Source organism: Archocentrus centrarchus, chromosome 19 (genome assembly GCF_007364275.1).
Source record: "Archocentrus centrarchus isolate MPI-CPG fArcCen1 chromosome 19, fArcCen1, whole genome shotgun sequence".
NCBI classification, from domain to species: Eukaryota; Metazoa; Chordata; class Actinopteri; order Cichliformes; family Cichlidae; genus Archocentrus; species Archocentrus centrarchus.
The window spans coordinates 21,876,269-21,903,897 of record NC_044364.1 but is presented as its reverse complement, the minus strand read 5'-3'; the positions used below and the strand labels follow the sequence as shown (position 1 = coordinate 21,903,897).

At 45.0% G+C, this 27,629-nt stretch overlaps 2 protein-coding genes across 7 annotated transcripts; one reads left to right on the top strand and one right to left on the bottom strand.

The window, feature by feature from the left end:
- Positions 1-9: 9 nt before the first annotated feature.
- On the bottom strand, positions 10-20,344 carry LOC115797886 (kinesin-like protein KIF20A). 5 transcript variants are annotated; one of them, XM_030754426.1, is made up of 32 exons: positions 20,296-20,344; positions 18,661-18,767; positions 18,042-18,134; positions 17,128-17,247; positions 16,877-17,015; positions 16,618-16,802; positions 16,496-16,538; positions 15,870-16,015; positions 14,140-14,212; positions 13,433-13,544; positions 13,276-13,347; positions 13,050-13,196; positions 11,396-11,558; positions 10,986-11,285; positions 7,930-8,033; positions 7,717-7,837; positions 7,510-7,627; positions 6,737-6,798; positions 6,532-6,651; positions 6,292-6,445; positions 5,979-6,200; positions 5,670-5,794; positions 5,422-5,589; positions 5,181-5,338; positions 4,944-5,107; positions 4,767-4,841; positions 3,587-3,855; positions 3,146-3,238; positions 2,200-2,262; positions 2,041-2,110; positions 1,358-1,476; positions 10-1,250 (listed from the first exon to the last, which is right to left on the bottom strand). In XM_030754426.1, exons 2-32 carry the CDS (start codon positions 18,760-18,762, stop codon positions 1,167-1,169), a joined length of 3,984 nt encoding a protein of 1,327 aa, XP_030610286.1. In that variant the 5' UTR covers positions 18,763-18,767; positions 20,296-20,344; the 3' UTR covers positions 10-1,166. The 5 variants fall into 5 exon arrangements, with proteins under 5 accessions (XP_030610286.1, XP_030610285.1, XP_030610289.1 ...); XM_030754425.1 differs by lacking the exon at positions 20,296-20,344 and adding an exon at positions 19,303-19,430; XM_030754429.1 differs by lacking the exon at positions 20,296-20,344 and adding an exon at positions 19,303-19,430 and having other exon boundaries at positions 5,181-5,335.
- Positions 19,969-27,267, top strand: bbs1 (Bardet-Biedl syndrome 1). 2 transcript variants are annotated; one of them, XM_030754431.1, is made up of 7 exons: positions 19,969-20,205; positions 21,191-21,637; positions 22,024-22,206; positions 22,933-23,064; positions 23,441-23,547; positions 25,484-25,604; positions 25,779-27,267. In XM_030754431.1, the coding sequence occupies exons 2-7, from the start codon at positions 21,260-21,262 to the stop codon at positions 26,607-26,609; spliced, it is 1,752 nt and encodes a 583-aa protein (XP_030610291.1). In that variant the 5' UTR covers positions 19,969-20,205; positions 21,191-21,259; the 3' UTR covers positions 26,610-27,267. The 2 variants fall into 2 exon arrangements, with proteins under 2 accessions (XP_030610291.1, XP_030610292.1); XM_030754432.1 differs by lacking the exon at positions 22,024-22,206.
- The last annotated feature ends 362 nt before the right edge of the window (positions 27,268-27,629 follow it).

Below are 27,629 nucleotides of genomic sequence, written 5' to 3'. Positions count from 1 at the left end.
GACCCACCCTTTAGATTACCAAACTAACAGAACATTTAAAAAGTGGAAGTTTAATATTTAATGAAACATTTCTGACACAATTTTAGTGGCGCTAAAGTTAAATCATGTATCCCAAACCTGAAGGAAACTACTTCACCTCCTTTGCCTTTAAGCTGCACAACCCACAGGTATGAATGAGTTTCTGTGGAGGCCACAGGGTGTGCGCACCAGTGGTGCTGGCCGGTGCTGTTGGGGTGCACTGGTTGGTCCTGGGGTGGGGGGCAGTTGGTTCCCCTAGTCCCTCGCCCCCATTTGGGGTGGGAGGTGCTCTCCCTGACCTGGGGGGCTGGGCTCGAGGATGTGGTGCTCAAACCCAGGTTTTGTGAAGTGGGTGGGGAGGCCCTTCCTGGGTTTGGGAGAAGGTTGAGATGGCTGACCATGGTTGCCTTTGTCTGGCACGAGATGGCCTCTAGGTGACTGGATGCATGGAACCTATTTGGCAGGTGTGATTCCTCCCCCTGCCCCTCTCCTCAGTTGCTCCACCTCCCTGCGGTCTCTTGCGTTCACCTGGCCCTTGATCTGTTCTTAAATGTATCTGTGCCCGCTGCACCGTCAGCCCTGTCCCCTCACTGTGGTTTTGCCTCTCTGAGGATCCTTGGACAGGTCCTCTCGGCTTGCCTTTGCTGGTCTGCCGGGTGCTAGGGCTTCCCCTGGTGCCTGGTCTGGGGGGGGAAGGATTATGGGGGTGGGGTTGTTGGCTCTGCCCCCTAATCTCCCACCAGGTCAGACTGGCTTCACTTGTCACGATTCTTTTAATGCACAGCACTAGCTTGGCACACATACATCAGATTCATAAAAATTGTATTTATGTAGAGCACTAGGAAGAAACTCACTGAAGCAGAATTCACCCTCATCTTTATTTATATAAACAGAAGTTAGAACCCAGCGAACCACCTTAAATTCTTAATTCCCTTCATTTTTCTTTTGTAAAATCAATTGGGTTCAGTTTTGAGGCCGTTCCACCCATCAGATCAACTGTCAGAGTGGGCGGGGCCTCACGACAGTGAACTGACATTTTTCTTTATGAAGCTTGATTAAAAAAACAAAACAAAAATAACACAAACTGATCAAAGACACTGTACAGGCATTAAAAATCAAACAGAGAAGCCAGACACGTGGTCACGATGTCACTTCCTGCAGGTTTGGGAGCGCAGCTTTCTCTTCATGATGCTGTGGTCGCTCTCCCGGTCCTCCTCTGCTCCTGCTGGCGTCTGATGGGAAACGAAGAGGTACACATTTAATTTCACAGACAGACAGGCGTCTCTGTCTCCTGCTCACGTCTTTGTCCTCACACACTCAGGAACACACTCTGACTCACTGTGTGTGGCGAGTCGACCATCGGCGCCCAAGGGTCCATATTAAAAAGCTTCCTGCGCCCGCGCCGCGGCTTGATTGCCGTGGTTACTGCCTCCTCCTTCACCAGGCGGCTGTTTTTAGCTGCAGAGACAGAAGAAGGGAATTCACACAGGTAAAGGTGAGTTATTCTGAGGGCTTCATCTCCACTCCTGCACTCTGCACGAGTCGCAGCTCAAAATTATCCTTCTTTATCTGACTCTGGGCCTCGGTGTAGCTCCTCAGCCCTGCTCTGGTTGGCTGCTCCTCACAAACAGAACATTTCTGCATCAGATGTCCAAATAAGGGACACCCCCTCTCAGCCTGAGACAGAGTTCATTTTAAATACTAGAGATCTGAAGGTCCAGATTAAAATGAGACCTTTGAAGGTTATTTGTGTTCTATCAGTGAGACGAGCGCACGATGAACTGAGCGAGTAAAGAATCAATAATTCCTGATGACATCATTAATCATTAAACCCAGAAGCAGCTGGACTGACTGATGGGTGAGCCTGCTAGAAATATAACACACACACTTCAGGTAAATGACAGGTGAATTTTATGCTTAGTAAGGCCAGATTTATTAAGAACGGACACTAACAGATCAGCAGTGCCTCCTGCTGGCTAGTGAACCAGGACTGCAGTGTTCAGTGATCAAAGCGTGGCTGACCTTTGCTGCCCAGGATGGAGGGCGAGCTGTGGATCACCTCTTCGATCTTCTGCAGAGCCCCACCTCGCTCCTGCACCACAGAAGAAGAAGAAGAAGAGGTTTCAGGTGACAGCTTGCAGGACACGTGTGTTCATCTACCTGTCGGCTCTGACGACTCACCTGCTGGGTGCTCCTAGCGTTTCCTCTCGGTTTGTTCTGCTTGTTTTCACTGCACACCAAATCCTGAAATACAACAGCACACCTCAGAGGCCACCTGATCTCACACACCTGACTACAATCAACCCAACAACAGGACACTGCAGGTATATCCACAGTGCTGTGTTAGCAAAATTAAACAATGACCACTCAGATCTGAAAGGCAGCTCCACCTGCAGGAAGGTGCAGGAAAACCACACTTGTGGTTTTTAGTCCTAATAGTGCTGGTCTCCTTCTCTGTGATACCTGTACAGGTGCAGTTGCACTAATGTGAAGTAACACAGGTGTTACTCATTCATATCGGAGTTAAAAAATTTGAACTTCAGTGTAAACTTCTCTTCAGGCTGCGTCGTGAAAACCCATTAGCTGATTCTTCTGACGCCTCCAACACCCAGAAATGGGGGAGGGAAAGTGAGCGAATTTGCAGGATTTCGTGGTAAACTGAATATGTTTTTGGAACAGCCATCGGTTGGACTCCTCCCCGTTCTAATAGCTGATGGCAGCAAATATTTGCCGGTTTCCAATCTGAGTGCACTGACACACGATGGACCGTTCCTTTGCTTTGATGTGGATGCACCAAAAAGAGGACAAACATCTAAGATGTCCTGATTTTGAACTGCAGTGATGATGAAGTGACAGATGAAGAGTTTTGCAGGCAGCGCAGTCTGATGGATGCACAGGAAAAAACTCCGTAGGGTTAGTTCTGTTTGGATCAGACTGAACTCTGCGGCTCTTTGTGAAGACTTCAGCAGCTTCTAATGAAGCTCAGACTTTCTGCAGAGCAACATGTTTGTAGCTGCAGGAGTCTGCGTTCTCGTTTTTCTGGTGAACACAGCTCAGAAGACACCAGCTGTCCGTCTGCAGGACAGTGATCTGGTTTCAGGCTCACATCTGGACCACTGAGTCTTACCTCCACCTCGCAGCTCTTCCTCTTCCTCCCCACAGTTTTGTGAGTTTTCTTCCTGAAAGCCATGCTGGACCTCAGAGGAGAATCTTGAAGGTCCTGAAAGAAAAATAAATAAAAAAATAAAGTTTTATTGTGCGTGGGGAGAAAAATGCTGCACAGCTGCATTTGTATATGACACCAGGAACATGAAGTTCAATCAAATTGTTGTGCATGAACATGAGGCCGATTCAAGCACCAATCAATCAGTTTTCATTGAGCTTCTGTCAGTTTGACGATCACACAGACGCTGAGGTCTGCGTTACTTCTGTGGTTTCTCAGTGAAGAGCTTACGTTTCTGGTTGTAGCTTCATAAAAACGTAAGCTGCAGCTGCATTCATGATTTCTGTTTCTTTTGTACTTTTTTAGGCTGTGTTGAAAAGCTGACTCATCATAACAAAAACTAACCTGTGCATTTGCCTGCAGGTGAGTCTCTCTGTCCTCTTTCGGTCTCTGAAGTTTCTCCACACCCTTTTTTGCTTCCTCACACTCCCTGCTCTTCCTCCTCCTCCTCCCCCCCTCCTCCTGCTGCCTCCCCTTCCTCTCCTGGAGTTTCTGGATCTCCTTCTTCAGCTCCTCCACCAGAGGCACCTTCCTCTCCTCCTCTACAGCCCTGTTCTCCTTCTCCTCCTCTTCCTCCTCCCTCTTCTGCAGCTCCTCCTTCAGACGCTGCAGCTCTGACAGGAAACAGACAAAACAAACATCTTCAGATTCACAGCAAATCAAACCATTCATGCACATGCAGGAGAAATTACACCCATGTGCTGTTATATTTCTTAATTTAGTCGTTATCTGTAAGCTTGAATATATACTGTGATCCATTCATAAATTTAACTTCAGTAAAAAGCTCGTTGCAGAGGGACGTCCTTCAACATTAAAGATCATTAAAATGAAACACAAATCCAACGGGGGCGTCCTCTGAGGAGATCAGGCTCTTACAGAAACCGGTCTTCTTCTTCTTGATTGACATCTCTCCATCTGAGGAAAGGGAGGCACTTGTTTGCTAACACAAGACAGCGTGAGCTTCACAAAGAAAATTAAGCTAAAAAGCAATCGTTTCATCTCAGCTGTAAGAAGCCAAAATTGTTTTTCAAATCCATAAACCGCTCCACCTGCCCGATAACCTGAACCTGCAGAGACCCCGTCAGAATAAAACACCTTGCTTGCAGGTTCCTCTTTGGATTTACTGGTTTCTACAGAAAAACGATGAAAGCATCTGGATTTATGGACTGCGGGGCTTGAACCTTCTGAGAGCTCATCTCCTTTTATAACACCAAGGTTTCCTTCCTGAAGTTTCCTCTGCTTTATCCTTGACAACTGTGTCAGAGCAGCGGGATGCTTTCTCATACAGAGAAACCCTTTTAATCACAGGCCAGCGAGTCGCTGCTCCGCAGGCGCTAACTTTCAATTTCAGGTCTATATGAAGACGCTGAATTTTTATTATTTATTTTACGTGTGAATGGGTGTCAGTGTCCAAACTCAGTCGCCTCCCAGAGCGTTAAATCTGCTTTGCCCCTTTAAAAGAAACATCCTCATGTCAGAGTCAACAGGAAACAGTTTTCAGGACATCAATAACAGACGCCGTTACCTCCTCCCAGTGTCTCCACTTGTCGGTGGCTCTCTTCCAGAAGGTTCTCCTTCTCATCCACAACTCGCTGCAGCTCTGACACACAAAGAACATCATCAGTCAACTGGCTAAAATCAGGACAGGTAGCAGCCAGGTGACAGCAGTCATCCCTCACGGCTCATTTGATTGGTTACTTACCTCCCATCGTCTTCTGCTGCCTCCTTCTCTCCTCAGTCTCCTCCAAGCTCGTTCGCAGAGTGGCGCCCTCAGAGTCAAGCTCCGCCCTCAGATTCTCCACCTGGTGGGAGAATTCTGCTCTCTGATTGGCCAACTTCACCCTGAGCTCAGCACACCTGTTCTCGCTGCAGGAGGGGAAGAACAGTTTTAACCTCTGCATATGGATCAATAGAACCTGACTGTGGCAGTATTAATCACCTGAGTCTAAGCTCCGCTTCCAGCCGCCTATTTTCTCTCTGCAGTTCTTCGATCTCTTGGGATTTCTGAGCCGAGCACTGAAGCGCCGCCTCGCTCTCCTTCTTCAGCTCCTCCATGGCGGTGTGGAAAACGCTGCTGCCGCTCTGCCCCCCTTCCTGCTGAAAATATCAGTCAGTGAGTGATCATGAGCACACCACAATCAGCCAACCACCACTTCAGAAACAAAGGAAAAAATCCTGACTTCCTTCCGAAGATGCTCCATTTCCTGTGTCACACTGTTGATGGACTTGATCTTCTCCTCTGATTGGTGCTCCAGGTCCTGGAGGCGGGTCTGTGTGGTGCTGAACTGCTCTGATAGGCTGTCAGATCTGTCAGTCTGCTCTTTGAGCTGCTTCTGCAGGTTGGTCACCTGGAAGGTCAACAGAAAAACCTTCAGCAGAAGAAGCAGCAGGAAAAGAAACAGCAGAAGAAGATGATTAGGAGCAGCACCTCTGTCTGCAGCTGGAAGATGCCATTAACCAGAGCTTTGTTCTCCTTCAGCAGTCTGGACGTCTCCCTCTGCTCCGACTCCAGAGACACGAACACTGAGTCGCAGTTCGGACACCCATCCAGATCTACAACGAGGGAGGGGAGGAGTCAGGAGAGTGGAGGAGTCAGGGGAGAGGACAGAGAGGTAAGTTCAGTGTTTCTCCATGATTGCACACGAAAGTATGTGAACACTTGAATGCATCTTCTGCACTTGTTTGTGCCACAGTGTGTCCACAAACCTTTGGACATCTGGATGAAAGTAGCTCTTACCTGTCAGCTTCTGCTCCTGCTCCTCCAGCAAAGCCTGCTCCTTCTTCAGCTGCTCCACCTCCACCACCCGTCTCCTCAGCTCCTCCTCTAGCCTCGCCTTCTCTTGTCGCAGCTCCTCCTCCCAGGTCCTCCTCCTCTCCTCCCTCTCTCTCAGCTCGATGATGGCCTCATCCTTCTTGTCATTTTCCTCCTGCAGCCTCCAGATCTCCTCCTCCAGGACCACTAAGGAGAAACACAGTGACAACAGGAGAATGGAGGTTTAATAGTACCCCCACCCACCCACACATTCACTCTTCCTCTCCTCTCCTCTCACCTCTCCTCTTTGCTCCTTTTTGCTCCTCATCCTCCGGAGAGACATGCTGACGTTTCCTGCTCTCCTCCTCCTCATCTCCACCTGGCCTCCTGAGGCAGCGGCAGGTCTGCTGAAACTCCAGCAGCTGCGACTTGAATGACTCCACCAGCTGTCTCTGAATCAAAGAAGACTCTCTGTTATGGACTGTCTCAGTGGCGACGTATAATCTGAATGAAAGCCACAATCAGAGCGTGTGTTTACGTCTCGAGCGGCGTTCTCCACGGTGCTGTCCATGGCTGCCTGCAGCTTGGTGAGGGCTTCGTCCTTCTGCTGACACATCTCCATCTGCTCTGATACTTTCTCATGCTGCTGTTCCAGGCACTGTTAAGAGAATTAAAAAGAAAAAAAAAATACAGTTAATGGAGCACAGAGGACACCACAGAAGAAGAAGGTTGCACTGAAATACCTTCTTGGCTTCCTGCAGTTGGTCCTGTGATTGCTGGTTCTCCCGTCGCAGTGCCTCCAGCTCTGCAGGAAAAAAAAACATCAGTTAATTCAGGTAGAAAACAGAGCTGCTGGATTTACACCTGAGAGTTTGTGTGCACCTGTGTGGACCAAAAAGATTCATGTTGAAGTTGAAAGTTTAAAGTTTGCTGAATGACAAACAGCAAAAATCTTGAATTTGGTCCCCGAGTTTTCAAATTTATATATATATATATATATATATATATATATATATATATATATATATATATATATATATATATATATATATATATTTTTTTTTTTTTTTTTTGGGGGGGGGGGGGGTTCTGAAATACATAAAAGTCCTAATTCAATGGTTACAATGTACAGATCTCCACCTGTGTGCCAGGTGTCTTTAAATGGTTAGTGGTTAAATGTGGTGTCTCTAACAAGCAGTGATCTGTATGCATGTATGGGGGGGGTCACAGCTTCCCTTCTCCCTCGCTGGGATCAAACGAGGAGGAGACCCTCAGTTTCTGTTCTCAGTGTCTGAGAAGAGTAACTGAGCAGCTTCAGCTGGATGACTGCACCACTGCTACATTTAATTATTAACATTTTTTTTCTGTCCACACTTCACCTTCTTGGTTCCTTTTTCCTCCTCATTAAACCATGTCCCCCAGACCTCCCTAACAAACCAGCCCTGTACTTGCAGCAAGTGTGTGTGTGTGTGTGTGTGTGTGTGTGTGTGTGTGTGTGAGTGTGTGTGTGCTGTACCTGCAGTGTGTGTGTGCTCGGTCAGACAGCGGTGGACACTCTGAGCGTCCTCTCTGATCTTCTCCAGGTCTTCGCTCATGGAGCTGATGATTCCCTCCAGCAGAGCCACCTGCTCCTCCTAGCAGTCGATCACAATCAGTACTCTGAGTAATCGATAGGCGCCATGCTGCCTGTGTGTGTGTGTGTGTGTGTGTTAGTGTAAGTCACCTTGTTGCTGTCCGTGCTGGCAGGAGACAGGTCAACTGTCTTGCTGACAAGGTTCTTCAGGATCTCCACCCTCTTTTCTGCCCGCTCCTCCAGGATCGCCCGCTCTCTTTCCAGGCGGTCACTGTCACACATGGCCAAACGTACCGTTAAAATGTCACATGATCACAGTGCCTGCAGTACCCACATGGTCACATGATGGAGGTCTGTGGTTACCTGTAGTCCTTCTCCATCTTTTTGAAAAGCTCCATAAACTCAGTGCTGACTTCATCTCTGATTTGAGCCTCGAGAACGAGACGCATCGCCGCCTCCATGCCCGACTTTTGAAGTATAACACACACACACACACACACACACACACACACACACACACACACACACACACACACACACACACACACACGAGAACATTACCCCATTTAGCCCCATTTCATAACAGTAACCCTTCACCAGACATCTTATCTTCTGCAAAACTATTTTGCCCTAATCTTTTACCCAAATACTTTCAGTCACCCCTGGGTTAGTAAAGATATACATGTACCATCAAAAATATGTTTTCAATGTTAGTACTCATTAAATTAAAACTATTTTAAGCATGCTGTATGAGAGTGATATTCTGTGAATGTCTTTAACATTTCTCCAAAAACTTTTTGGTAACCACATCCTAGAACAGACAAAACATTTACATGGTAAACAAATTAGAGAAAGAACATCCTGCACTCTTGTACAAGCGTGTATACAACGGTGTTAATTTTGATAGAAAATTTTGATTTAGTTTTAGTCAAAATTTAGTCATTTGAATAGTTTTAGTCGACGAATTATCGTAAGAATATAGTTGACTAAATCTAGTCGATTTAGTCGACTAAAATATAAAGGGTGTAAAATGTAAATGCTTTTTCTTTAGTTCCCTTAAATTAGTCATTATACACACTTACACAAAATTAAAATTTTTTTTTTAAAGTTATGCAATATTATTAATAATTTCAAGATTAGTGTTTCACTTGCTTCCCACACACCTGATCATTAACACCGCCTTACTGAGATAATACGAGCATTTTACAGCAGGACACGCTCTGAAAGGTACAGGGCAGGGTTCAGGACTAAGATCAGGAAAGGCTAATCCACCGTGGTGTGGAGATTTTCTCTAAACACAAATGCTAAACTGGGAAAAACACTTTACCCTGCATGACATTAAAATGCTTACCTTTGCATAGAGATCCCTACCAAGCATTTTCATCTTGTTTTAATTCGTTGACGAAAGTGTCAATTAATTTTGTTATCGTTTTCATCGTTTTAGGTAGTTTTTATTTAGTTATTGTCTCGTTATCGTCATGTAAAAAAGGTTCATCGACGAAAACTATGACGAAAATATTTCGTCAACGAAATTAACAGTGGTATACAACATAATGTGTATGTATATAATAACAATAAGCAGATATAATGCATACTTACAAGGTATTCAGGACATGTTATATTCATGTGTACAGGAATATTACCACATAAGCTGCTGATATCAACGCATTATGTATATCATCATTATCATCATAATACAAACACGTTGTTTACATTTGAGCAATACTGCTGAGCAGTAGGTATGGCTTTAATACTGCTCGATGATGAGTCACAGTCTGTACCATTTATGGCCATGAGTCATCCCTAACCAACATAATAGACAATACTTAGCCAATCAGAAGATGGCATCATAGGGTAATCAATAAGGCTGCAGTCTAGAACTGATGTTACTATAAACAGACTGGCTCTTTATCTAGAAATTTGGGATTCCCCAGTTTCTCACTACCAGCTACTGCCAGCTATTCAGTGACTGAGGTCAGCTGCTAGATATGGGGAATCCCCACTTTCTCCATTTCAGTCAATAACGGTCAATCAGGCATGAGAAAGAAGCTGCATATCATTGGCATATATAATCATAGCATTAGCAGCCTGAAATCCTCTGTTTTCTCTCCACTTTTCAAATACAGTAGGTAGCCAAAGGGTACTTAAAATCCAGTAACATGAATATCACACTGCACATCTTTGAAGAGTAAAGAACACGTCAAATTTCACGGCTCAGCTCCTTGTGTTTTTAGGAGTCTGGAGACCGGAAAGGTAAAACCTCATGGACAGACGCCCAGATTGCGGTACGATGACGATATTATCCTCCCGCTTCATTCTCATCTGCGACTTTCTAAATATCTAAGTATTTAACACCTACAGCTAAATACACGGGGAAACAGACATTTTAAGGTCTCCATCCACACATTTTCTAAACCGTTTATCCACTTCAGGGTCGGCGGGGGTGGAGGTGGAGCCTTTCCTAGCTGTCATATGGCGAGAGGCAGGAACCCTGGATGGGTCACCTGCCTACCACGGGGCTAAAGCCTCACTGCATTGGTTTGTGTTACAACCAACAGTGATGACTCCACAGCCCCATCACAGCTTATACTGGTGCCTGAGGCTGCAGCTCCTCCTGAACGACAGCTCAGAAAAATCCTATCCGCCACGTCATCACTGGTATAGGAGAAGAAGCTGAAACAGGAAGCAAAGCGACTTTAGAGTTTTTATCAAAGTGTTCTCCAGAACGTCTCGTGCTGTTCATCAGCCTCTGCGCTCCGGCTCTGTGACATCACTGATCACGGTAAACACCGGCTCACTCGTACACTCGTCCCTCCAGCCCGGCCTCGCCGTGTGCACCAGGTCAGAAAATCTAAGAGGTGCACGGCCACCGAGGCAGTGCAGAGCAGGTGACCCATTCTCCCCCAGTTGATTAGAAAGATGCAGGCAGAAGTAGTAATGGCTGAAAATGTGAAAGAGGAGTGGCGAACAGCTATTCTGTAATCTGGTATGAATGGCGAGGCCAGGCTGATACGAGGTGTGTACGAGGTCTTTCCCGCTGTTGTGAGAGATCGCAGACGCTGCAACGGCTGGAAAAGATGAGATGTTCTGGAGAAAACTTTGAGGAGAGCTTCAAAGTCGCTTTGCTTCCTGTTTAGACTTCTTCGCCTCCTGTACCAGTAATGATGTGGCAACACCTTTCGCTCAGGAAAGACTGCAGCGATATTGATGCGCCTCAAATGTGAGTATCATCAGTGACATCACAGTTGCTGCGTGCAGTTGCTGCGTGGTGTCCAAAAAGTGCATTTTTATTTGAGTTGTGCACGACTTTGCTGACAACTTTTTAATGAAGGCTGCTGAGAAAGTATCACTGAACTCAACAAAACGACCATTCAGTCAACGAAGACAAATAATCATTAGCAGGTTTAACACACCGTTACCTTCTCTTCTTCCTCCATTGTCCTGTCTCCTTCCTCCTCATCCTCGCCTCCTGCCTCTAGCACCGTTCCCTCCATCATACTTTCATCCTCCTCCTCCTCTTCATCTTCCTCACACTCTTCGCCATCTTCATCCTCCAGCACGTCCTCCAGGCTCGTATCCCAGGCGACTAATGAGCTCTTCCTGCCCCTCCCTGACACATTCCTGCGGCGGTCGGCCTCATCGATGATCAGCGACAGCTCCATGGCCGACCTCTGGGAGGTGTCATCCAGGGCTGCCGGCCTCGAGTTCAGCACCACCACCTGCACAGGTGAGAATCTATCATCAGTCCTCAGATTTTCAGGTTCACGGTCAGAGGTGAACCTGACCACACAATAAAAACAGGAAGTTTAACATGTTTGTGTTCACTGACCTTCTGAGCCAGGGCTGAGAACTTGAGCACATTAAGCGTCTCGTCAAAGCAGGACGAGTTCTGGTTGATGTTGACCACCATGGAGACCCGGCCGGCATCACAGAAGAAGAACTGCAGGAAGTGTGTGAGCTTGGACTCCCTGAAGGGAATGTGGTGCTGAAACCTGCAGAGAGCACGCGTACACCCTCAGTTAGACTTTCTCCGTCATTTTAATTTCCAATTTAAACAATAATGACAGATTTGATCAGTGTTATGACTGCAGAAACAATTCCATGGAAACAACACAAAGAGTGGATTTCCTGAGAAGAGAAACAGAAACGCTGACTGTGGGTCACTGATGTGAAAGAGTTTTACTGTTGGGAACATTTCAAACAGATCAGAGATCAGAGGACCTTTAAATCCTCACTAAAGAGAGCTGATAAAGACACTGATTCACCAGGTGACGTATCAAATTACTTGTAAGAAAAGCTGCTGTTATTACAATAACAAGTACAAAGAAAAGGAAGCATACATGTTAGGAACACACCGCTTCATTCACATGAGCACCGTGTTCACATAAAGGTTGCCAAAGTCCAGCTCAAGGGCCATGACAAAATAACACAGTGTAACACAATGTTTGTCTGTGACAAGCAAGTGTTATTTTCTAACTCTTTCTATCGTAAAACACAGAAAATGTCCATTATTGCTTTTTTACTATTTTTGGACACAAAACAGAAACATAAATTTGCAGATCTTTGTCTTTGAGAGACAAAGGTGGACTGGAACCTGGACCAGGACCAGGAACCTGCAGAACAACGGAGCAAACGGGGGACAACAGCAGGCCCTGGCCAAGGCAGGGGGCGATCACAAGGTGAACATCGTGTTCTTCTTCGCAGACTTTTGTTTACCTGTTACCTGACTTTCCTTCTTCCTTCTGTGTAAAAATCAGCTGTCAGTCTGTTTCAACACTTTTGACCAAACGTACTGAATCACTACTTATATAAACTAACTGTCCACTATTTGGTTAACCTGACCTGTGCTCCTCAGCTCTCAGTGGGAGAGTTTCAACAGAGGAATCAGCCTCTGATTGAAGATTTACCCACTGGCACAGTTCCTGCTGCTGAGGGTCAGACTGTTCACAGCTGCTGGTTTTTCTAATTCAAAATTCATTAACTTTTACATAATGTTCCTCTTCGACAATAATTAAATAATTTAGACGTGTTAGTTACACTGTACTCTTTTTATTGGTAGAGTCTAAAATAAATTTTACCTTTATGATCTGTAATTAAATCATTTAAATTGGTTGTAAAACTAATCAAATCCCTAAAACTGGATCTTAAATACTCATTTTCCCACATTTTACTTATAATTAGAAAAATCTGATGAAAATTAACTTCATTTCTTCCACAAATGACTTCTTTCCTGTTGCAGCTGTTATTGTGGGACCCCCGCTTTGGTTCAAGTGTTAAAGAAAAAAAATACACGGGAAGAAGCTGCACGAGTCAATCTGAAGACAAACGGGTTTAAAAGGCTTGAGGAAGACGTGCGGGCGTCATTTTTAACGTTTGTCTTGTGTGCAGAGGAAGAAACCACAGTAAAGTCTAACAGTTTAAATGAAACTCGTGGTCCCGGACCTCTCAATGTACAAATAAAACATGACAAAGTGTGACCCTACTTGGCGTTCTGGTTGAGCCTCATGGCGTGGATGCACTTTCCAAGCGTGAGCAGCGAGCTGTTGATGTTTCCCGCCTCCTTCAGCCTCTCGCCGGTGTTGTGGGTCCGCGAGCATCTCTCGGACCCGGCCAGATCGCACAGAGCGAGTCTGAACACACAAACAGAGTCATCACATGCACCCCCCACTGCATGCCCTCAGAGCTGTGAGGACGACGAGTCCGACTTACTCGCTGATGCCGAGGACTCTGGGAACGCCGACGTCGTCCACTCGCAGGATCCTGATGGAGAAGATGCTGTGGCTGCAGAACACACAGTGTCCTCGTTACTGAACCTCACCACTAAAAACAAGAGCTATAAAGACGTGGACGTTTATCTGCTGCTGACCTCCGGCTGGACAGCTGGTTCAGTCTGGTGGAGGAGAAACTCTGGTTCCTCTTCCCAATCTTCATCACTCTGTACGCCTCCTCTGAACTATTCACCTGCACCCAGCGCAGATCTGAGGGACACACAGAGAGAAGCTGAGCTACAGCGAGGGGACAGAACCAGCTTCCACAGGCTTTTCCAAAGTGGAAAAACACAGAAAAGCATAAGTTTAATGTAGTTTCATGTGAGACAGATGCCTGATCACCATTGGTTTAACAGCCTTCACACTGCCCATCACACCACAGCAAAATGAGGCGGTCGAGCAGAGTCCGTACGTTCCTTTGATTTTACTACAATAAAATGTTAAAATTCTTTGTAATTTCTTAAATCTCGTGATTTTCAGGATGTAATCACTTCTTTACACTAAGAGCTCTGATGTGCAGTTCAGGCGCTCACAGGGGACTGAGCTGCCTCCACCCCTGTTCACCTCTGACTTTCAGTACAACTCCGGGTCATTCCATCTGCAGAAAACATTTTTCTAAAACATAATCTAATTTGGTTTATTTGGCTCATTTCAAAATAATCCATCACATCTACCAACATTCATGGATTTTATAGTATTTCCACACTTTGCCTTTTCTCTGATCAGTTGTTCAGTGTGTGGTTTTAGTGTTCCCGGCCAAGTTTCACCCTCTGATTCAGATCCCATCTGCGTGTGTGAGCGTTACCTTTGATGAACGAGTTTCCTTTCAAGTCCTGTGACAGACGCAGGACCGTCCTCTTCTGGTGTCCGCTGGGAACCTGAACATCACACAGTCAGTCAGTCACATGATTACATGGGTTTTTTTTTAATCACCACTTCTAAGAGGCACAGCGCCTCCTGCAGCTGAACTGACATCAGAGCGAAAAACAAACTTCCTCAAACTCTGAGAACATTTCGGTTCTCGCATTCTTGACGTCACAGTGAAAAACCTGGTGGAGGAGATTTTTTCCATGTATTCCAAATGTTTTTGCTGACATTTAAGCTGTAAAATGTTATCAGGCTGGAGTGGTTAGTTTCCCTCCATGTAGAGATATGAGTTATTGATTAGCACTAACCTGATAACAGGTCAGGTAAAATCATTATTCAGGACAAAAAAGGGCGTTTTGGGGGAGCGCCTGTCTGTCTGCAATCCGGGCAAAGTCTCTGTGACCCCGCCTTTATTCACATCTGTGTAATTTCTTGTTATTTACTGACTATCAGACAAACCAAAGCTTATCTGGAGTAAATTCAACCTCACCTACAAAAACAACTTTTAGAAATGTTCTTCGGAGTCATGCTGAGTGCAGATGTGCAGGCAAACCTCTGGACTTAAGCAAATGTGTTTTCTGTAACGTTGCTGCCATTTCCCACATTTCCACAAAGGCAACAATGTTGGAAGGAAAACTTCCCAACTCTGAAAATCTGACTGAGAAGCTCAGGAATATCAGGATTAGGTTGGTGGTTTGTTAAATTATTCCGACTGCCCGCTGACTGATTTCATTATCAGAAATTGGTCAAGTGACGGAGACTTCCTGCTGCGCTCTCCAGGACTTTCAGCAGCATATAAACTCGATGTGTCCAACACAGATCGCCAGCACGACTCTCTAACTGATGTGTTGTAATGGGAAGCATATTTCACATGTGCAGCACATACTCAGCAGGGATGCATCATCATGGCAACCAAGGAACCAGCGGATTAGAAGACGGCGGGGCAGTTTGTTTTTAACCCAAACCGCGATCCTTTCCTAACATGCTCGCCACACATGAAAGTGTTTTTAAGTTTGATGTATCAGCGTCATGTTTCTGGATAACCTAAAGAATCGTAACGATAAATAAAAAAATGAAGATAATATACTCATTTAGGTTTCTGTAAAAATAAATAAATAAAAAACACAGGGAATCCAAGCCTAAACCGAACTAACAAATGCATTTCGAAGGAATAAAGTATTAAAAAAAAAAATGAAGTATGAAAGTCTGTGACTCAGACTGTGTCCCTGGTGTGACCAGTGAAAGCCATCGGTTGAGTGTACATGAAAGCGGGCATTAGAAAATGCACGCTCAGAATCAGCAGGTCAGAGGTCGTGACCGTTTCACAGATTGCTGTGAGACTCTGATGCAAGATGCCAGGTCTCCATGGCAAAACATTCACAGGCCATCCTAACTCACCACGAGGGAAGGAGACTCCACCTAGTGGTGATACTCCGTGATTACAAGTTAACCATAAAGTCTCAGAGAGGCAGAATATTAAATTCACAAAATAAAACATTTAAAAATCACATGAAAACAACCTGGTGACGGACTCAGCCAATCACAGTCAGGAAAGATAATCATTAAACAATCCAACTGCAGTATGACCTCAATCAGTTTAACATGAACAACTTAATGCCTCAGGCAGACAGTGAGATCCAGCGCAGCGTGCACGCGTGTGTGTGTTACCTGTTCGAGCAGGTCGTGGATGTTGTCGTTGTAGATCTCACAGAAGGAAACCCAGATGGAGAAACAGATATTTGAGCCGACGTCCAAACAGAAACTGTTGGCCTCTGAGACGCTGTTCACACTGCTGTCGCTGCTCAGAGACGAGCCTGAGAGCGCGCACACACACACACACACACACACACTGCAGGTTAGACTTGAAGTCTTTTCATGTGATGTGAACTTGTTTTAAGCTGCATCAGTTTATAATTAATCATTATTTCAGCTTCATCTGATCCTCCCTTTGCCAGCTTAGCTATCTGCTATTCAGACTTTAGTTTGTTTTTTTCCATTTCATTATTTTTATTATTTGATATTAATGGTGATAATGATAATTAATCCAGAGCTAAACTTTCATTTGTTTTCTATTAGCTTAGAAATGTATTTCCAGCAGCTAATTACCTCTGTGTAAAAAAAGCATCTGCTGTTTATGGTTCTAAACACTAATTCAGTTATTTTTATTCTAGGTGCTGAATAATTTCACACATATAAAATGACTTTATTAGCTAATAAGTTCTGTTTTATGCTCTTTATTATCCACCTTTTCCGGCAGGTTGTATTCTTGTCCTAACAAAATCCCAATCACTGACCTTCGAGGAATGCCGACCTTCCAGCCGTCGCACTTTTGTCGCTCTGCAGAGAGAAGCACAGACAGCTCAGCCCACTGCACGCGCTCACACTGAGCGAGGATGTTTCCTGTCACCTATCTCACCTCTTTCAGCATCCTCAGCAGGTTCCTCTTGCTGCTGCTCTCCGCCACCTGCTGGTCTGGAGTCAGTCTACTGAAGTCTCGACAGCGCTGAGGCTTCAGGTCGCAGCGGCTGTACAGGCGGCCTTCGATGCTGTTGAAGATGACTGACAGAGACCTGGGCAGCAGACCTGAGTCATGGTCGGGACCTGAGAGGCAGACAGTGTTAGTCTGAGTCGGGCACAGAGACCAGTCTGAGAGACAGGAGGGTGGGGATTCTGACCAAGGAAGGTGAAGGTCTTCCCAGCATTGGTGACACCATATGTGAAAACCAGACAGTTTCCTCCCTGCAGAACATCTCGGACCAAACCCCGGACCGAGCCCTCGAACACTTTCCTCTGACTCGCCTCTGGACCGAACACCTGAAAGACAACCAAAGCATTACCTGAACACCAAAAAAAACATCAGAACAACAGAGCACAGCATGAAGCTGGTGCAGACAAGTGTGAGCAGGTCTGATGAGGTCACACGTACCTGCGTGAAGGTGAACCTCTGGGCCGTTTGTGGGAGGGACTTGTCACTCTGACGGTTTGACTGGCAGCTCCTGGGAGCCTTGAGGACCACAGTGTCGGGTCCCTCGATTGTCACACAGTCCTACAGAGGAAAACGTGCTTGTTCTGTTTACTTTAGACCTAAAGACACACCTGGATCCAGTTTCAGGTGAGATGTCTTATTTTCAGATCAAGTAAAACAGATTATTAATTTCAGAAAATGTGACACTTTATGCTGCTCAGGCTGTGTTTGGATGGATTTGATGGATAACAGATGATTAAACTGTTAAATCGTGAATCGGAAAGTTTCCCTCTGCGTGCAAACATATTAAAAACAGGCAGGATTAAAGCCGGTCCTGTGAAATATGTGAGTTAGAACAAGTTCCTGGTTTATTGTCTTTCACATGATCAATTAAAAATATTTGTATTTAACAATGTGTCTGTTAAAAATCCAGAAATGTTCCTGAGCACTCCTTGAATACAGGTCTGATTTCACTTTAAAGTGACTGTTGGCTTCATTTGTGTCTGAACTTTCTTAAAAACATCCAGATGGTTTCATTTCACATCTCTGCTTTCTGCTCTGCTCCAATTTGAGCTTCTTTTTCTTTAGCCATGACTCATTTTTTGTCAGGTAAAAAACAAAACAAAAAAAAACAATGAGCGACACACAGATCGTAGTATTTGAACTGGATCCTGGGCCTGTTACTCGCTTCAGTCCTCTGTTGGTTATTTTTAACTGACTGAGTGCCAGTCTGTTCTTCAGTGAATACAAATTATTGCTCAAGCACTGGTTAATGATCAGTACTCTGTATCTAAAGGCACCCACAGTAGGAGAAAGTTGCGTCAATGCAGCCCTGTCAGCAGCTCTAAACCACTGCATGTGTGTGTGTGTGTTACCTGTGACTCTCCACTGTCACTCTCGGCTGCAGTAAAGGGTCGAACCCTCAGGTAAACCTGCAGGTTCTCTCCCTGCTCCTGAGCGTTGTCCTGCTGAGAGACCAGCATCAATCACATGACCTGCATTTAACGTTGTAACACCTCAGCTCAATCATTAGAAGGGGCAGTCCTCATTGACTGATGGCATGTTGAAGAAAATATCTACACAGTGGCGTTACAGATGGGGTTTGATTCCTGTGCTTGTATGGATGGAGGCCGAATACATCAGATTAATGAAATTTGCTGAAGACTAACTGAGAAAACAAAGGAAATGATTTTGATTCAAGAGTGAACTGGAAGAACACCAGCAGGAAGCTGTTACAGACATCAGAGAGTTTCAAACATCAGTCTAAAAAGGAAAGCATCACACACACTCCTCTTGTGGAAGCTGATACGGTTTTTGGTTCTTTTGTGGAGAGAATTTTAATTCTCTGGTGTCTGTGGTTCATATGAATCCACTTAGATTGTAAACGTGTGCAGGAGCAACAACACAGTCTGACACTGTGAGTCCAGAGCGGTGTGCAAGGACAAGAGATTCTCAGAAAGGTATCACAGCCTGTCAGAGTTTAGGTGGTCCTACCTGTGTTGGCAGAGCAGAAAACTCAGCCAGCAGGTCCCTCTTTATGTCCCCCACCTCCACCGGTCCCACTCTCTCCGGCCTTCCGGCTAAACTGGAATCCATTATCTCTGCAAACACACAAGGCAAATGAACCATTTTTATTATATTTTTATTAAAAACGCCCTCATCTGTGCCCATTGCTCTCCTCCACAGCGCCCCCAGCAGGGAGCTTTATGTCTTAAAAGCACATGAATCTCTCTGGCATCATAAATCCATACAAAAGCTTTAACTAGTGTCTGATGGAGCCTTCAGCTGCGCCGATTTTAGCAAATGGACGAGATGCTGCTTTAAAAGGGTCTTCCGTCACCATCATCCTGCTTCTGCGCGACTGAGATTCAGACCAGCAGTAACTTCGGAGTGAACGGAGTTTCTACGTTACCGGATTCAGCAACAGATACGATTAAAATCGCCCCACACAGTTACACAAACACAGTCATTTGTAGCGTTAACCAATCACAGCAGGCAAACACGAATAAACAACAGCAAACACGATGTAAACAAAGGCCGTTTTTGTTAACATTAGCCATATGTGACTAACGACATCACACACGCATTAAGTACTTTACAGAAGCGTAACTCTGATTTAAATTACAGCATTACAACCTCAAACGACGTTTCATGAAATTCTGACACGTCGGGTATCTTTTATTCCACACGCATTCAGTTTACAGCACAAAACCCCTCACAAAATCAGACTACCTCCCGCGCCGCGGTTTACGTTTTAAACTGCGCCTGTGCTACCAATCAGAACACGGATACGATGTAACGTCACAGATCCTCAGGTAGGATCTCGCGAGATTATTTGCTATGCTTTTTTTTTTCTATTTAAACAAACGAAGTCGCGCAATGGTGGTTTTGTTATTTTATTTTCATGTTTTATTTATTATATTTTTTAGATTTGGAAAATCAGTTTAATTAAACGAGTTTCTGTGTGAAAAACGTGAATAAGTTACAGAAGCCAGAACAACAAAACAAAAGTAAAATGTAAAAAAAAAAAAATAACAAACGTCATATTTTAAAATTTATAAGAACAAATTGCAATTTTATTACAAATAACAGAGAATTTACACATTTTATTATTATTTTAATAATTTTTAATTATTAGATTAACTTTATTCATCTTTTCCTCTGAAATGTGTTTCTTTCTTGTAAATTTATGACTTTATAATCTAGATATTTTATTTTTCTCTGAATGTTTAATAAATCCGGCGCTTCGCCAAAATAAAATAAAATTAAAACTAAAAAATAACATTAAATTAAGACGCAAACACCGCCGCGTAAAGCTGACGTCATCACCTGGGGTCTGTGATGGAGGAGGGCTGAAGCGGATTTGGGGATTAGACGCAGAGGATCTGCTGCCCCTCTGTGACTCCTCCGCTTCACCGGGGCTGGGACCAGGCAGACTCTGGGACTACACGGACTCCGACTTTTCCGTCAAGGAGGCGACGCGAAAAGTAGCAAACAAACGGAGGCGGAAGGCGCGGCAGCACGGTCTCCTTGACAACGGTGAGATTACCCTGGGTGTGGGGGGATTAACTCTAATGCTGATATTTCAAGCTCCAGAGAATCCTGATATTGGTTAACTCTTTGAATCACCTGTAACAGGTGAAGGGGCGCTGGAGGAGGCACGGGTTTCGGGGTTGGGTAAACAATCTGCCAAACACGCTACACCAGCTGAGAGGGCTCAAATCACTGAATAATACATGAAAGGACGCGGAGACCGCTGATAGAACGTCACATGTCTGTAGTACATGCATCTGACAGCACCCCCATCTTCACAGAAATGGGTACAAACCTTAAGATAACTTCCTGTATTGGGCTCTGCTGCAGATTTAACTGGGCGTGGCTAATAAGACTGAGTCCCGCTACCTCAGCATAAATACATCATCTGTGGTGCTTCTAGGTGTACTCAGTGCTGTTTTCCCCGCAGTTGACACTGAAACCAGATGTGAAATAAAAACAGGGCTGTTATCATGTTCTTAAAGACAAATCTGTGATGAGCGTCAGCAACAGGTGGTGGAGAGTCTGGAGAGGCGCAGTAGAAGCAAGAATACAAGTGTGTGAATGAGAGACAGATGGACATGCAAGGAGTAGAGGGAATAAAGGTGGATGAGTTTAAATACCTGGGGTCAACCATCCAATGAGAGGTGAGGAAGAGACTCCAGCAGGGTTGAAAGGGGGGTTGAAAAGGAAGGTTTACAGGATGGTAGCGAGACCTGTTATGATGGATGGTTTGGAGACAGTGGCTCTGACACAAAGACAGGAGGTGGAGATGGCAGAACTGAAGATGCTCAGACCCGGGATTGACTTGAATGGACAGGATCAAAGATAAGTCCCTCAGAGGGACAGCTCAGAGTCAGAGAGGCTGAGATGGTCTAGTCATGCTATCGCTACCTGGTGTTCTTCAGATAGAATGCAGGTTTTTAGGCATTTTTGTCTTTGTTTTTACAACCAGGAAGCTATGTCCCTCTTTTTTGCTGTCTATGTTCAGGAGTCTTCCTGTCACGCATCCTTGTGTAGTACATAAAGTTTCACCACACCTCCAGCCCTTCCTGCCATCATGTCCTCCACGGAGTCAAGTGGTGATGGAGGGAAGTGGTTGGACGCTCACTATGACCCAGTGGCCGGCATCTACACCTTCTCATCCTGCGTGGACCTGGCAGACCTGAGTGGGGATGGAGAGAACCGGCTGGTGGTCGGGGACCTGGGCTCCGGTTCTACAGGGATGAAACTGAAGGTGTACCGGGGCACAGCGCTGATGAGTGAGAGCACCCTGCTGGACCTGCCCGCAGGCCTCGTCGCCTTCTTCATGGACCTGCACGAGCCCCGCATCCCCGCTGTCGCTGTGGCCTCTGGACCCTGCATCTATGTCTACAAGAACCTGCGGCCGTATTTCAAGTTCACCCTGCCTGGTCTGGAGATCAACACCCTGGAGCAGGTGTGTGTGTGTGTGTGTGTGTGTGTGTGTGTGTGTGTGTGTGTGTGTGTGTGTGTGTGTGTGTGTGTGTGTGTGTGTGCGTGCGTGTGTGTGTGTGTGTGTGTGCGCGCACGCGCACTTGTATTATTTTTGGTTTAAATGAATCAACACCCCCGAGTATATATGTATATATATACATATATATATATATATATATATATATATAACAGTTTTTCATATAAAGATATCCTGGAAGTAGAAGAAGCATCAGAAAAAGTGTCTTTATAGCAGTCTGAGGCCATATTTAATCGATTTTAGTTCCTGTTTAGAAGAAACAGCCGAAACGGTGCCCTCCTCCTTTTCATTGTAAACACACCTGTGATGTACTGCTGTGCTCGATTTGCCAGGATGTGTGGCAGCAGGTGAAGGAGGGGCAGATTGACCCTCTGACCTTGAAGGAGATGTTGGAGAGCATTAGGAAGAAGGCCGACGTCCCGCTGTCAGTCCGCTCACTCAGGTTCCTGTCTCTGGAGCCCCAGGACATGGACGAATTTGTCGAGCTGCACAAACACCTGCCACTCAAGCGCCAGGTACCTGCCAGGTCACATCAGTTTGGTCCTTTTAAAATTGTGTTCTCCCCTCAGCCCCAACCAGTTGTGGCAGATGACTGCCCCTCCCTGAGCCTGGTTCTGCTGGAGGTTTCTTCCTGTTAAAAGGGAGTTTTTCCTTCCCACTGTCGCCAAATGCTGCTCATAGGGGGTCGTTTTGACTGTTGGGTTTTCTCTGTATTATTGTAGGGTCTTTACCCACAATACAAAGCGCCTTGAGGCGACTGTTGTGATTTGACACTATATAAATAAAATTGAATTGAATTGAGTTCATTTTTTTATTCTTTTAACTTATTTCACATTACAGTTTCTATTCAAAGATTTTTTTTTTTTAATGTTGATGACACACAGCATAAAGCTGTGTGTCATCAGGTGATTCATTTGGTTTTGTCTTACTGTAAGTCCAACACCCTGAGATATTCACTTTGTTATCATGTAAATAAGTAAATGGCAGGACCTTGTTTGACTGAGAGCTCCAAACCTTACTTGGAGATATTTGCTGATATGTCAGCTGGTACATGCCCCATGGACTGACATCTCCACCACAGATTTTCAGTGCTCAGGAGTGTAAAGAGAACTGAACATCACATAAGGAGGATGGAGCTCCTCGTTTGAGGTCTAAATATACTGACAGCATTTCTCAGTGTATCACATCGTCTTGTCAGACTCAAACCCATGCTCCATTGGTTGATCCTGTTGTTCTTTCAGACAGTCATCACCTGTATCGGGACTCTGAAGAAGAACATGGCAGATGAGGACGGTGTCAGCTGTCTGGTGATCGGGACAGAGAGCAGTGAGGTCTTCATCCTCGACCCCGAAGCTTTCATCATCCTCTCAAAGGTAAAGTCCCTTCACATGCCACTGTGGGACAGACTGGATCTTACTTACCTGTTTATTTACTTCTAAGCAGCTGAGGCTGATGTGTGGAACACCACAGGGATCAATACTCGGCCCCTTTCAGGTTAAATTAGTTGTGGCAAAATGCCGGTGATACTCAAATCTACATTCAATGCAAGATTTAAACACATTTCTTAAAAAGCAGCTTAAATATCCTGCAAAAATAAGACCACATCTTGAACATAGATCCTGATAAGGTACATGTGTCAGTATATATTTATACTGTCTGCTAATCTCCATGTTTATCTGAGCATAAACATAAAGAAATGAAGCAAACTTCACTTAAAACACCTTTAAATTAAACCTCTGTGTGTTGAAGATGTTGCTACCAGCCGTTCCCACCATCATGGACGTGACAGGTCAGTTTGACGTGGAGTTTCGCATCACGGTGGTGTGTCGCGATGGCAACATCTACATCCTGCGCAGGTGAGATATGTGAAGAGACAAAACGGATTACTTTCATAATAAAGGCTGTAAACATGGGAGGTTCCTACTTTTGTTGCCATATTGTTGGGATGGGATTTGTAGCAGTAACATCGCCAGATGGAAGTGGAGCCTTGAACCATGTAGTTAACCTTGTAGCACAGAGCATGATTATTTCCTAAATCTAAACATACTGAGCATGAATAAAAGTCTATAAAGAAATGGAATCTCACAGGACACAAACCTCTATCTCCTGGGTGAAAGTCCTATCACATTGGGGTCACCAGTTAAAGGGACAAAATCTACTTCCTGAATCACTCCGAGTCCCTGCGTTTTTGTTAATTGGGGAAAATTCACTAGTCAGCTTTTATACTCAGGATTAGACAACCCTGTTACACAGTTATTGAAATATGCAAAGTGTTGCCTTGTACGGTGGGGGACACGTAGCATGATTATCAGTTCCTTCCTCTGTGCCCTTTGCTGTCGCCGGTTAACAACCTCATCTGGGTCCTGTAGACACAAGACATCAGACCAAACCACACGTTCTTTTCCAGTAACTCATCTAGCCTGTGATTTTCCTGTTTCTCTACTATGCTGTCTTATTTCTGTCTACTGTGCAGTGTTATTGTAACACCGTCTATATTTCTAACTCTGCTGACTTCTAACTCTATGATGCTACTTATAAGTTGTTGTTAAGTTTAATGCTGTGATATGTTACTTGATACTATAATTATATTTAATACTATAGCTGTCGCAGTTATAATTAATGCTGCAGTCTATCGCTACTCCTCTAAGTTTTCTCTGTGTCTACTGTGCAGCTTATTTACACTCCTTCCTTCACTTTCCAACCTTCTAATGTGAACTTTGTTGGTCTTACTTTGAGAAATTAGAAAAAACCTTGACACATTTTTATGCTAGTTAGTAGAATAGAATAACAGTTTCAAACATCACACAGTTTTCGAGGCATTTCTGTGAAACAAATTCACTCCGGTTTCCTCCCACATTCCAAAGACATGCACGTACTGGGGTTAGGTTAATTGGCTAATCTAAATTGCCCATAGGTGTGACTGAGCGCGTGAATGTGAGTGTGAAAGGTTGTCTGTAACTCTGTGTTGGCCCTGCAACAGGCTGGCGACCTGTTCAGGGTGTACCCTGCCTCTCGCCCTATGACAGCTGGGATAGGCTCCAGCCCCCCCGCGACCCTGAACAGGATGTGCGGAAGCGAATGGATGGATGGATGGATGGAAATTCATTTTGTGCTGTGGAAGTTAGGGGAGCAGAGGCCTGTGGGACAGGCCCTGCTTTATGGCTCCGTCTCAGTCCCGTGTCCCTCATTCCCTTCCACTGAAAAATATTTGAAGAAATAAAGCAGGAACACTGGTGCTTAATTTTTTTTCTTTTTTTTTGCAAAGTGAAGATTTAAATTGAATTCCACTGTGAGCTTGCTGGAGATTGTCAGTAAGAATCAACTGGAGAAACATTCGCTTTAACATCTACAGATAAGCTGGACATGAACGCTGGCCAGGATTCTGACAGCAGTCCAACAAACTGAGTCTAACCCTGATCTTTGAGTTTTTGGCTCCAGAAAAGATGATGAGAGTTAGTTCAATCAATTCTATGTTCACACACAGGTCATGAGTAAAGCCACCATCAGTGATGACCGGTACATAAAGGGCTTTGCTCCCATTTTATCCAGAGGACCAAGAAATATGTATGTAGGTCAGTGTTATCCATGACACTGGTCCACTTTTTCCAATTGTCAATTTTCCTTATGTAGGCCTATTATATTAACTGAAGATGAAATCACTGATCCAGATGAGTCGGTTTAATGATTTAGATGTTTTGCGGTGTTAGCCTGTGTTTCCTCGTGTCAAACCTCATTCGCCGCTCTGTCAGCATCTGTTTAAATCTGAACCACATTTCTTTGTGCCTTCTTCAGGGAGATGGACAAACCCAAGTACTGCATTGAGCTGTCGTCTCACGCGGTCGGCCTCGTGAGAGTTGGGAAGAACGTGGTGGTCGGCTGCACTGACGAGAGCCTGCAGGGCTTCACGCAGAAGGTGAGCTCCGCCCCTGCAGTCACATGATTGTAGGCTGCAGAAACAAGAGTGTGAGGAGTAAACGAGAGAGGCACTCAGGGCAAATAAATTGCAGAAATCTTGCCAATAATCAGATTTCATAACTGAGAAAAATCAGAAGAGAGACTGTCAGAATAAACTGTGTTTGTTGTTCAGGGGAAGAAACTTTGGAAGACCGTCCTCGCCGCTCCCATCACCACCATGGCCTCCATGGACCTCCCCACCAGGGGCTTCCAGGCAGTTCTGGTGGGTCTGGCCAACTGTGAGGTGCAACTGTACCGGGACAAGAACCTGCTGAGCACCATCAAGACACCCGATGTGGTCACCAGCATCTGCTTCGGCCGCTACGGCCGTGAGGACGGAACCCTCATCATGACCACCAAGGGAGGAGGCCTGATGGTGAAGATTTTAAAGAGGACAGCAGCGTTTGACGACAGGGACGGCACCCCTGGCCCACCTCTGGCACAAAGCGTGCGCCTCAATGTGCCCAAGAAGACCAAGCTGTACGTGGACCAGACACTGAGAGAGCGCGAGAACGGCCTCACCATGCACCGCGCCTTCCAGATGGACCTGAGCCGCCTGCGACTGGCCGCTGCCAAGGCCTATGTCAAGGCGTTGGAGTCCAGCCTGACCCCGATGTCCTCCAGCCTCACCGAGCCGCTGAAGATGAACGCCGTGGTCCAGGGTCTGGGCCCATCCTTCAAGCTGACCTTGAACGTCCAGAACACAGCAGCATGCCGGCCTGTCATGAACCTGGCCATCAGCTTCCTGTATGACGAGAGCCTGTATCGGATGAGGAACCCCTACATGAGGATCCCGCTCCTGGTGCCCGGCCTCATCTACCCCGTCGAGACATTCGTTGAGTGCACCAGCGACAAGGGCATCTCTGACATCATCAAGGTGTTCGTCTTGCACGAGGGGAGGAGCTCGCCGCTGCTCACGGCCCACATCAACATGCCCGTGAGTGAGGGGCTGACACTCAACTGATCGCACAACGTTAAAACTTTGTTACAGAAGAAGAAACACCAAAATTTCACAGGCACAGTAACATGTTTGTATGGAAGCAAGGAGAGACCAACAAGAGTCATTATAGAAAAAAAAAGAGGTTTTTATTATTAATGGCTTCAGAGGTTTGAAGTCAACAATATGTTTAAAAAACATTTTTATAAAGAAGTTAAATCCCAGTTAATTATTACTTTCATTATTGATTAAATACTTTTACTCTCAGTCAACTGTCCAATTTACAGCCACTAATTCTTAATTTTTTAAGCCTAAAGAACCAGATTTTGACCTTTCTCTGCCTCCGTATGACGAGGATGTTTTGGGGATATTTCTTAAAGTTCATTTAAAAATGTCATTGTTAACTAAGTTGTTGAATGTTTCATTTTCTCCCAGAAACTAAACTGTGCGGCGCGTGTGTGTGTGCATTATGAAGTTTATAAATTGTCTGTCGATGTCATAGTTTTTCTGTTTAAAGTCTGTAGAGATAAAAGTTTCACACAGCAGTGATTCACAGACTGCAGATTCGTCGAGCTCAGGGAGGAAAATCAGTGCACTTTGTAAAAGTTTGTATAGAAACACTAAAACAGGACAAATGTGTTTTGAAATCTAGTGTGAATAAAAAATAAACTGTATTCTGAATTCATGTCTGTGTCTAAGAGGTTTCATACAGAGGAATAATTAGTAAATGTTTTTAATGAGACTATGACTGACCTCTGACCTTTAACAGTAATTCAGGGAAATGTCTCTGCTGTGGCTGTCAGAAAGCGGCATTTATCAGTGAATCTGATCTGAGATCAGATTAGAAAGGGTCAAACTGGGAAACATTAAAGCAGTTTTTCTCTCAAATCTCATTAGCTACTCATTTTCATTCAGTAATGGCAGAAATGATGAAAGTCTCCATTAAAAATGAATAAAGTTAAGTTGCTATTCCATCAGATTAAATTTTGACTGTCAAACTGCAGGAAAAACAGTTTTTATTAAACAAAAACTGACCTGAGGGCAGCC